The sequence below is a fragment of the Kryptolebias marmoratus genome, linkage group LG4, assembly GCF_001649575.2.
Source record: "Kryptolebias marmoratus isolate JLee-2015 linkage group LG4, ASM164957v2, whole genome shotgun sequence".
Taxonomy (NCBI): Eukaryota; Metazoa; Chordata; class Actinopteri; order Cyprinodontiformes; family Rivulidae; genus Kryptolebias; species Kryptolebias marmoratus.
In genome coordinates, this window is record NC_051433.1 from 10,191,066 (window position 1) to 10,202,087 (window position 11,022).

An 11,022-nucleotide genomic window follows, 5' to 3' on the forward strand; every position below is an offset into this window, starting at 1 on the left:
GTGAAATAGCAGTCAAAAGCATTCACAACTATATATATATATATATATATTTACATATACTACATATATATATAGTTTTCATATCTGTGTTGTGCCAAATGTAGGACAACAGCTGCAGTGTCTTCATGATGGAAAATTACTTTATCATCATCATCACAATGTCTTGGTGGACTGTTTTATAAGAATGAACTGTGATTGGATTTGAATGAATTGAAGTGGGTTAAATTTAAACTAGATGTACTGAGTTGAACTGTGCTTCATTCAAGGTAGTTGTTTATTTATTTATTTATTTTCAGTGTCCAAAATGACTTTTAAGAACCGTTGCTGCACAAATAAAGGGAACCTAATGAAAATCTCACGCTTTCATTTTGTTGCTTCAGCACATATTATAAAAGCAATCAGTCCTTTTATAATGCCACCTTTTTTTAAAGCAGGCGACAGCTTCACTTTTTCTAAAATGTTCACTAACAACAACAAAAAAACAACAAAACAAAAAAAGCACCAACATCGTAGAAGGAGTGTGGACATAAAATTAAAGGTCTTGTGACTGCATTGCAATGGTTACAGTGTCAAAACAAATGAGTAATGCTGCTGGTCTCATGTCAGTCAGGCGAGGTGCTCCTTTGGGCCTGGATAATATCAGCCCACAGCTGTTGTAACTGGGCCTCGACATCTGACAGATCAGCACTGGATCTGACTTGTTCTTATGCAGGACAGAGAATCGCTGCTGAATATAATACGGCGCTCTGAAAGCAGTCGTCCCTGCTTTGATGTTGTTGGCAACCTACGCATGAGGCAATGAACCCGTAGTCCGGTTGACGCCAGTTGTGACACAGTGTGGGAGGTTGCAAACAGTCCGATACCTGCATCCAGATGGCAGGCGCAGATATCGTGAGTTCTGTCATCCTTGGCACATGATAAGACCGTTCTCCCTGAATGTGGTCTGGCTTGGTTGACCAGAACCTTCACGACATGTTGTGGTTGCCCTCATGTACCCACCAGTTCGAACACGGGCCACAATAACATCTGTACAACCCACACGCCTGGACACCCAGCCTCATGCCAACCCACAATGCAACCTATATCAAACTCTGTCAAGTGCTGGTAATGCTTCCTTTGAGGGAATCTCTTGTGTCTGGTGAGCTACACTCACTGTTTTGACTGACTTTTGGAGGCTCTGGGAGTTGCCTGATAACACCGCACACCTCTGATGACAACAATTATGCACTTTGGTACCAATTCTAGACGTAAAAATGTCACAATGTTGATGTTTCAGAGACGACAAAAGCATCAAACTGCTCCTTCCTCAGCTTTTATTTGCTTTCATGCAAATAATAATAAAAAACACATAAGTTGTCTTCGTGATCAGCACTTCTGACAGAAGTTCTGCTTCTGTGCGTCACATGGGCACAATGCTACGGAAGCTCATAAGGCTCAAGAGGAGCAAAGCGTATCATTATCATCCGCCTAATTAAAAAAAACAAAAACAAAGACAAAAGAAAACATAACAATTACGTGAATAAAATTTAATTATAAACACAGGGGTTTAGGCAAAATATTATTTATTATTGTGGATTTTTAAATAGACCAACTCCCTGCAAGTTAAATAATTCACATAGTTCACTAGCATGTGCACCGTACAAGTGAGACTTCTTCTGAGTTCCTAATTTTTGTCCGTGGCATTTACCTATTCATAAATATTAAAATGAAAAAGTCTTTAAGAATATTTCACAATTAAACTCCCAAACAAGAACGACTAGAGGCCACGTTTTTGTTTGTATTCAGGCGCCACCGGGACAGCTACTACCTCAAACAGAAACATTTGGGGTCCTAGTTGCTTCACGTGTGCGCCTGCTGCTGTGAACCATGCCGAAGTCAAAGAGAGACAAGAAAGGTTAGCAAAAAACGTTTCAGATTGAATTAAGTGCAGCATATTGGGTCGGGGTTTGTTTTTAACATGTTGCTAATTTATAATATTTATTACGGAAGAATAAATGGGACCAGAATGAGAGTATAACAAGCTAACGTTAGCTTAACTAGCTTTAGCTTGGCTGTAATTTCTGCTGTTTTACACACTTATCTCAGAAAGGTAACTAACTGAACTCTTTTCACATGATTTCCCCCCTCAGTTTCCTTAACTAAAACTACCAAGAAAGGACTAGAATCAAAACAGAAGTTAATCGAAGAGGTGAGTGTTTTCTGGTCTGCTGTCACAGTTTAGGGTGATATCAGATGGTTGTGTTAAAATATTTCCTCTTCTCCTGTAGTTACGGAAATGTGTGGACACCTACAGAAACCTGTTTATATTTTCTGTGGAAAATATGAGGAATAACAGGCTTAAGGACATTAGGACAGCATGGAAACACAGCAGGTAATAAGTAGCATCTTTGCATTTCAATTTTATAAAAAATTTTCAGTTGCTGCTATTATTGTTATTATAATTATTATCAATAAAAATATGCATTAACTCAAAGTTTCCAACACAAAATTATTTTTAAAAGGACACTATAGGAAGAAAATGACCAAATACTTGATATTTCACGTACAAACTCAAGGACATTCAGAAATAATGTAAAAAAAGAAATAAATGAATCTAAATTTAGGACACTAGACTTGAAAGTTTATTTGAAAAAATAAATTTAATTGGCTTTTGTGTTGTTTTAATGTTTTTAACATTTACTCTAATGCTTTTGCATTGATTCTGATTTTTATTTTATTGTTTTTTATTTAGTTATTTTAGTATTTCAGTTGTTTTTAGGAGTTTTTATATTTTATTTCATTGTCATGTCTATTTTCGTCTCTGTTGTTTTAAGCACTTTGAATTGTGTTTTTTAGATAAAGTTTAGTTGAGTTAAAAGAGGAATGATGGGGCACCTATTGATGGAGGTTTTTACAGAAGAAACATCTTGACCATTTAATCTGGATCTTTGGATTAATTTAAGTATTCTGGATCCTGTCACAAATTTGCTTTTAAAGCAATAATTACAATCTTAAATCCAGTTATAAAATGCTCTGGTAACATGATGACGTGTGAAGGATTTGTCGTACTTATCATAGTGCTGTATGGCAGGAGTATTGGAGATTATCAGAGGTCAATGGGACAGTCTGGGATTGACCTGGCACAATCACAGTCGGGGGATTAATTTGAACCAATAAGATTCAGAGTACAGTGTTGACGGTTTAGTGAGGTGACATTTAAAAAGGTAATTTAGGACACAAGAAAAGGCTCTAACTTATAAACATACATATAGGTCAGCTCTAAGTTGAAAAGGTTATGTAGTTTTTGATTAAAATAAACTATTATGTGTGATTAGGTAAGGGCCGCTATTGAAACACCTTTTTATTTTTACAACATCTAACTTTCTTTCTGCCAAAAGTGTGATTGATTTTTGTTTGGGTTTCACAGGTTCTTCTTTGGCAAAAACAAAGTCATGATTCTTGCTTTGGGAAAAGGTCAAACAGATGAATACAAAGATAATTTGCACAAGGTAAGAAATGACTCAAAAATTCAGCCAGACTTACATTAACAGCCGTCAAATTCAGCTGACTTAAGATTTTTATGATTTTGATGATCAGGTCAGCAAATATCTGCGTGGAGAGGTGGGAGTGCTTTTCACTAACAAAACAAAAGATGAAGTACTAGAGTAAGTAAGATTTTATGTCCCCATTGTTGTAGTTCTTCTCTAAATTTTGTTCATCAGCTGATCGAGTGTTGTTCCTCCCACAGATTCTTCAATCAGTTCAAAGAGATGGACTACGCTCGTGCAGGCAACCAGGCACAGATGGACGTAACGCTGGAAGAGGGTCCTCTTGAACAGTTTCCTCACTCAATGGAGCCTCAGTTGAGGCAGCTGGGACTTCCCACTGCTCTAAAGAAAGGTAGGAATTTTTAGATGCACAAAGATCTCTTGGACTGAATTGCGATAAAAGTGATATTTTCTCAGCTTGTCTTAGAAGATTCTCGGTTTTTAGTGATGTTTTCATGTTGGAGAAACCTTTTGACAAATTTTTAAGGTGCAAAGCACAATAGAAGAGGTTATGGTAGAAAGTGTAGTTTTAAGAATGTTTGTTAATATAAATCACTGTGATTTCTAGCTCTCATCTTCCATGAGAAGTCAAGAAGTCAGCTCTCAGTCATGTGGTTGCGTGACAAAAATTGCATCATTTTGTTCTTGACACAAGACCTTGGCCGAACTTTTCTCACAGGGGTTTGCACCAAGTGTTGTGCGATTGGTCAGAAGTTGTGGGCGTGTTTATGCAGAAAAGCCGGTGAGCTCTAAAGGAGTCATTTTGCTTCTTCTGCTCTGCTGAGAAGCAGCCGGTTGAGGCTGTTAAAAAATACAGCCATCTTTCTAGCTGTTCCAACAAAACAAGGACAGGAGAGTTGAGAAGCCGGCAGGGAGAAACCTGTTTTAAGCGCTGTATGAGGGAGGAGCTTCCCAGGAGTTCTCAGCCATATGTCTCGTATACTATGAAATGTGTACAAAAACAAATGTCTCACAACCAACGTGACCTCAAACAGACTTCTTATGGAGTGTGATGGAGCTGATCTGAATCTAAAAATTGCACTCAAACATTGACTGTGTTGGTTATACTTGGTCTCGATGTGTTTTTAGCTGCTTGTAAACAGGAGGTTGAAGAAATCACTCTGCTTTTACTATAAAGAATCACTTGCCAGCATCAGTCTGTCTTGTACACGTATCAGTTTTATTTTAAATCTGGATGCTTAACATAAGTTTTTCTCTTTTTGACAGGAGTGATAACGTTGCTGAAAGACCATGAAGTCTGTAAAGAAGGAGACGTTTTAACTCCTGAACAGGCTCGGGTTCTGGTGAGTTCCTGCACCGATGACCTGACACACAGGTGAAGTTATTTGTTTCATTTAAATCGAATCATCTTTTGTTTATCTGGTTGGTTCACAGAAACTCTTTGCCATCGAGATGGCAGAATTCAAAGTGCAGATAAACTGTGTGTGGAACTCAGAAACGGGCGAGTTTGAGAACTTGGCTGGAGCAGCGGAGCCTGCACAGGATGATGAAGAGGAGGAGGACAGTGTAGAATAAAACCTTGTATTTTGAAGCCTTTGATAATTTATTTTAATCTTTTAAAACAAGCTTGTGCATCTTGAAATTCATCATTGGACTGAGTTGTTCAGAAAAAAGTTAAAGAAAGTCTTGTATACGTCACCACATCAATGTCCTGAGCGACTGTCTCTAACATTGTAGTGTTTATTTAAATAAACACCAATATTCACACTTAAACTACACATTTTATAAATAATGTTATGAAAATGCATTAGTTGTTTTTTATTTGAAACTGCACAATTTTTACATTTATACAATTAAGTGTAAGAAAGATCAGAACAGAACTAGTCTTATCTGTGATTTCAGGAAACTTTAAAGGAAAACGCTTTAGCTGATCTGTTTTCTGTAACTTGAGATGAAAAGGTAGAATGAGGGTCTTCATCTGAAATAGTTTGGACACTCGTGGGCTACGAGGTTCCAGGCCTCCATGAAGGCATCAACCACTCTCTGGTCCAGAGGACCCTCCTCGGCTGCAGCCAAGTTCTGCTGAAGTTGCTCCATGTTGGACATGCCGATGATCACTCCATCTCCGAGATCACCCTGGAAACAGAGTTTTACAGGATAAGCAGTCATGATGGTTTTGATTTATAGTGCAAAAACAGCTGCGTAAACAAGTTAAGACAAAATTAATATTACTGAAGATTTAACAATGTGTAAGACTAGTGACATCTAGTGGTGGAATATATATTACAACTGAATAGAACTGCCTCAATCCTTTCCAATAGAAAGATGTTACAGGCCTTTAGTATTAAAGTTTTTTTTTTTTTACACTTTAAAGGGTTTATTTCTCTATTTTGAGCCGCTGTAGAAACATGATTGTGCAGTGTAAATGTGTACAAAATCCTGAGCTGTCTAAAATGTCAATCACTCAAAAATTAATTTCAAAATTTCTTTAGATCTTTAATTTTTTTAGCACAATTATTTAGATCCAAGTCGATACAAAAAAAAAAAAAAAGACGTCACGACTTCAAAGGTTAGTGACAAATAAAAGCAAAATAATCCTCTAAAAGCACTAACACTTGCAATATAAAACACATAAATAAGTACCATTTGTATTAGTACAACTTATAGTAATGAAAAATAATACATTTTGAAATGATGCCTGTTTGGATGTGAACTTGGTAAACCTTTGCACTTTTTCTACAAGCTTCTGGTGGAAACTTTAATCCCAGATCCCGTGTCTTGGTACAAACCTTAAGATGTGAGTGGTGGTACATCCAGCGCATGGCAGCAGAAGTCAGGGAGGGTTTCTCCGATCCGTACGCGATCTCTAACGCCTTGAGGACCGCATCTATGGCCTGGAATTGACTCTGCTTCCAGTATCTGACACAGGAAAGGGGGCGACGATCGCGGTTAATTGCAGTGCCGACGTGCGCTCCCAGAGAGAAGTGGTTGTAAAAACAAGCCGCCGGTCTCTCACCTGTCCCTGTACACTGCAGCCCAGCTGTTACCGAAGAACCGTCCTGCAGGCTGAGAGACGTCTTTGTCCTCAAAGTGGTACTTCCCTGTCAGAAGACCACCTGGAGGAAGAGGAGTCGAGTCATAGAGCTGACAGTCATCAATCAGAGCTGTCCCTCCAGATGCATTTAATGTCAAAACTAGACTGAAAAACTTAGATTTTGATTTGGTTTGATAGGTTACTAGAATTAAACAGCTTACACAAATTACAATTAAAAACAGTGAAGTGCCACATATGTGTTTATAAATTAAATATGAGTCTTTGGGGAGATATGAGTGAATGTTTAGGAATTTTTAGGTTACCATCATGTTTTCTTTTGAAATTATTTGTAAAGGAAAAACGTGCCTGTTCCTTTTAAAGATTACAAACATCAGGATGCATAATTAAGAAATTAGGTTCACTAATTGAGATTTTTTTAAACAGTTCCATAGCTCTTAAAGTTGTAAAGTTTACTAAAGTGGTTAACTAACAATGTTGCTAACAGCTAAAAATTAAGATTCAACATCTGATTTCTAACTCATCACAGAAGACAAACACACACACTACCTGCAAGAGGATTGTAGGCATAAAACCTCATTCCATTGTTTCTCAAACATGGCAGCAGCTCTGTTTCCACCTGTCTTGTTGTGGCGTTGTACATTCCCTGCAGAGGGTCATAAGAAATGGAACATTGCAATGCAGTCACAAGACTAATCTAAAAAAATGCCCTAATATCTGACTTTGCCCATTCATTTTATCTTGTTGTTGTAACCAAATTTCAATTACAGTCTATTTATGTGATTGTAATAAGTCAAGAAGCACCTGATAAACAGTGGGAACAATCCAGTTGTTGTGTCTGCAGATGCACACAATTTCAGCCACTTCCCACGATGCGTAGTTTGACAAACCCAGCTCCTTGAATTTTCCCTGAGGGTGATAATTCTGGCATTACATTACATTTAAAAACAGGATAAACTCTAAAGAAGCCGTTCAGTTTTGCCTCCAGTCGGTTCAGGTGGCAGACTGTCGGACCTCCTGGTGGAGCTCGTTGCAGGCCCTCAGAGTATCCTGGATGGGGTTCTGGTGATCGGGGGCGTGGAGGTAGAAAAGGTCCACCCAGTCCGTCTGCAGCCTCTGCAGGGAGGTTTCCAGCTGGGAGCGCACGCTCTCTGGCTTCAACGTCTTCCCATCCCAGGGGTTGGCCTTCGTAGCTATGCTCACTTTGACAAAAATAAGAAAAATCACGTCTTACTGAAGTCGTGATGTAAACGTGTGAACATTCATACTGCTGTTTTCCTGTTTAGAGTTTCTTCCATGTGTTTTTTTTGGTCTAACTACTTGAGCACATCTTCAGCTACTTCAACCCTTTATGCATCAAAACATGCAGCTCCTTTCAGGACATTACAGCTAGGTTTTTATAACATTTATTTTACGTACAATTTTAATTCCAAGTGATATGAGTGGAAAACTTCAATTTCTTTAAAAACTTTTAAATCTTCAGAATAAGTGCTGGATTTTAGATTTTAGCTATTATGTTTGTTTCATCTTTTAGTTACTGTTTTGCCAATTTAGCTTTCTTCTGATTGTTTTAACTTTCACAATTCAGTTTCAGCTTCTTCAGCTCAGCGATCAGTCCGCATTGTTGCAGAAAATGTAATTTCTTATTGTTATAAAAACAAACAGCATGTCACCAACATAGATCTGCCATTTATTTACTATTATACAGTTTTACACCTGACTACCAGTAGTTCAAATCGGTCCTCTGTGGAGGACATTTGTAAACCTGAATGTCTCCCACCCACTGCATACTATTGAATTAACTCCTTTTGCTTTCTACAGAGGACATTTCGGGCATTTTAATTATACCAAATGTGAGGAGGTGAGGCCAATTACTTCACAAATATTGGGGAATTAAAACAAATTGCTTTGACCATTTTTTACCTAAATTAACTTCAAGGCTTTTAATTTTGTAAAATGGAAAGTTGCTGACACCTTGTGGTCAGAATGAGAACTGCACACAGGTTTCCAAGCAAACTGGATCCTGACGTTTGGCTGAAAACCTTTGCGCTTTACTACACCGTCAATGTGTGCATGAGTAAAACAAACGCACCTGGCTGTAATCCACCAATTAATAAAAGTTAACAAACCTACGCAGAATCCAAGCTTGACACCAGTAAAACTACTTCTTGCATACCTGTCTTAGGTAAGCTCATGCCTCCTATGACAGTCTCCGACTTTCCGTCTGTATACATAAACGCCGTGTCCACCTGGTTGTGTCCTCTGTCCAGGAAAGCCTTCACCATCTCCCGGCTCTGCTCGGCGTCAGCTCGCCCCCCGAACGCCATTGTTCCCAGTAAGCTCATCGGCCGCTTATTGGCTCCCGACGACATGTTTCTGCGGGCCACAAACCTGGGCAGGTGTGCGAAATTGGGTTTTATACCTCGAGCCTGTCGGAGAGTGCAGAGTCCAGCTGTTGTTACCCGCAGCATGCTACGGGACGTTAGCTCAGCCTGTGACGAAGGTCAAAGGTCGACGTGGAATAAGGGAGCGTCGGTAAGTTACCTACACGATATAAAACGTGAAAATCAACTAACAGATTCTCTATTCCGCTGCTTTTCTACTTTGTTTGTTGTTTGAACAGACAGAACAAAGTTCGGCTTCGTGACGACTTCCTGTCTTTACATATAAGTAAATATTTGTTCAAGTCTGTTTATCATAAGCCAGTCTGCCTGTGGGTGTAGTTACTACTTGTGACCACAAGGTGGCAGCAACTCTTCATTTTAAGTCTAAACTCTTTCTGTCACACATACAATCCAAATAGTTAATTTAATAAAAAGCAATTTAGTCATTAAAAATTTTAAAGTGTTTAAAACTGTAACCCAATAGCCTGTTTGCTTTTAACCGAATGTAACATTTTAGTGATAACCGGAACAAAACTGATTGATTTGAATGAATATATATTTAGCAATGTGACATCTGTTTTGTCTGCTGGCTAATTTTGTGCACTTTGCAATGTGCTGATTTAGAATCAAAATATTTACCAAATAAATAAATGGTCATAATTGAGTTCTATTGTGCTGTACACTGTCTTCTGGTCTCTGTACAAAAACACTATTAAATGAACATTAATACACATGGCATGATTTTAGAGATGCACTGACAAGTGAGTTTGTGTTTCATTCATGTTTTTTTCCCAGATGATTCAGAAATAGTTGACTGATAATTAGGTTTAATTACTCAGATGACCAGGTTATGTTCAAAATGAAGTTTTGATTTAAGATTTAATCCAGCGCTACTTTATTTCTTTGACTTTTGTGTGATGAAAATACTACATAAGTACACAAAAAACACTAAATCTTTGCATGAACAATCATTGCTTTGATTTGGGGTGAACTTTGTGGGTTAGAAATGCGTTTTCTGCACTCAGAAAGTACCCTAAACAAAGCCAGCTGGCTGTAATCAGACTAATTGGACTTATTCAGGTTGCAGCAGTGAAGGAAGGAGTGTGGCTCTGGGTCTGGTTTGGAAGCTGGAATGAAACCAACCTGCAGGATGGAAGTCGGTGTTACGGGCAGTTCTGACCCGGGACTCTTTCGGGTCACGAGCACATATGAGGGCAATGAAAGCTTTGTTTGGAGAGCAGCAGTGGTCACCTCTGGCTCGTGACCCTTTGACCGGCCCATCAGCTGCTTTGGGCTGCAGGAATGACCGCTGGCTGCTTCTGACGCCCCCCCGCTCGGTGCGCGCCGTCTGCTCCTCTGAGGCGCACAGTCTGCCGCAGAGTCGCAAGTTAGTTCGGGATTTTAGGTTTTGTTTCCGATTAGAAGGAATGAGAAGTCTGAAATCTGTTCTTGTGCGCACTTGCTGAAGCTTTGCCCCTCACCGCCCTCTCCTCTCCTCCCCAGGGACGTGCGGTCAGGGGAGGCAGGTGAGGCAGAGCCTCCCCTGTCATTATGACAAGAAAAAAAATAATCATAACATAAAATGAATATTATTTGTCCACTGATCTTTATGTATGAGTAATTTTTGAACATTTTTATGGTCTAAATCGCTGAAATTGCATATTTCCTGTTCAAATACGAGGGTGAAACGCGAGGTGCGGCAGCAGCGAGCCGAGCTTCACCTCTGATTGCGCAATCCATCACAAACTGGGCTGATACATGCAATTGGCCCCTGCCTGTTGCCGTACTGCTGCATGTCGCCAATATAATGGTTTATATAGCCTGATTTTCCACAGTCTGGCTAATGTCTTTAACCATTTACGTTTAATGTTTGTTAGTGACATATTTAGTTTTGCTGAGGGGACATAAAACCGCAATGAAAAGGCGAAGGGAGAGGCAGGCAGTACTCTGCCGCACTGAAGGGGGCGCACGTGAGCCAACAGGTGCTTGTTGCTGCTGTCCTTTCACGCAGAGGCCAGTGACAGTCACGTGCACTGCTGCCAGCCATTAAGTTTTGTTTTGGTTTATCGGACTGCCAAAACGGTAATTGTAACATTTT

The 11,022-nt window shown here is 39.3% G+C and overlaps 2 protein-coding genes across 2 annotated transcripts; one reads left to right on the forward strand and one right to left on the reverse strand.

Annotated features, from left to right (window-relative positions):
- The first annotated feature begins 1,789 nt into the window (after positions 1–1,789).
- Positions 1,790–5,256, forward strand: mrto4 (MRT4 homolog, ribosome maturation factor). Its single transcript, XM_017408735.3, has 8 exons — positions 1,790–1,894; positions 2,130–2,188; positions 2,268–2,371; positions 3,407–3,488; positions 3,577–3,644; positions 3,728–3,879; positions 4,755–4,831; positions 4,923–5,256. The coding sequence occupies exons 1-8, from the start codon at positions 1,867–1,869 to the stop codon at positions 5,061–5,063; spliced, it is 711 nt and encodes a 236-aa protein (XP_017264224.1). The 5' UTR covers positions 1,790–1,866; the 3' UTR covers positions 5,064–5,256.
- A 35-nt stretch (positions 5,257–5,291) lies between these two features.
- On the reverse strand, positions 5,292–9,182 carry akr7a3 (aldo-keto reductase family 7, member A3 (aflatoxin aldehyde reductase)). The gene is made up of 7 exons (XM_017408734.3): positions 8,717–9,182; positions 7,555–7,742; positions 7,345–7,449; positions 7,090–7,186; positions 6,505–6,604; positions 6,278–6,407; positions 5,292–5,624 (listed from the first exon to the last, which is right to left on the reverse strand). Exons 1-7 carry the CDS (start codon positions 9,009–9,011, stop codon positions 5,463–5,465), a joined length of 1,077 nt encoding a protein of 358 aa, XP_017264223.1. The 5' UTR covers positions 9,012–9,182; the 3' UTR covers positions 5,292–5,462.
- Between the last annotated feature and the right edge of the window lie 1,840 nt (positions 9,183–11,022).

What these genes read in the sequence shown, in the direction of transcription:
- akr7a3 (XM_017408734.3), bottom strand. Translation starts at nt 9,011, where the DNA reads ATGCTGCGGGTAACAACAGCTGGACTCTGCACTCTCCGACAGGCTCGA. An exon ending in GCAACGAGCTCCACCAGGAG is followed by an intron (nt 7,450 to 7,554) that starts GTCCGACAGTCT and finishes TATCACCCTCAG; the next exon opens with GGAAAATTCAAGGAGCTGGG. An exon ending in TTGTTCCCACTGTTTATCAG is followed by an intron (nt 7,187 to 7,344) that starts GTGCTTCTTGAC and finishes GACCCTCTGCAG; the next exon opens with GGAATGTACAACGCCACAAC.
- mrto4 (XM_017408735.3), top strand. Translation starts at nt 1,867, where the DNA reads ATGCCGAAGTCAAAGAGAGACAAGAAAG. An exon ending in GTCAAAGAGAGACAAGAAAG is followed by an intron (nt 1,895 to 2,129) that starts GTTAGCAAAAAA and finishes TTCCCCCCTCAG; the next exon opens with TTTCCTTAACTAAAACTACC. An exon ending in ACAGCATGGAAACACAGCAG is followed by an intron (nt 2,372 to 3,406) that starts GTAATAAGTAGC and finishes TGGGTTTCACAG; the next exon opens with GTTCTTCTTTGGCAAAAACA.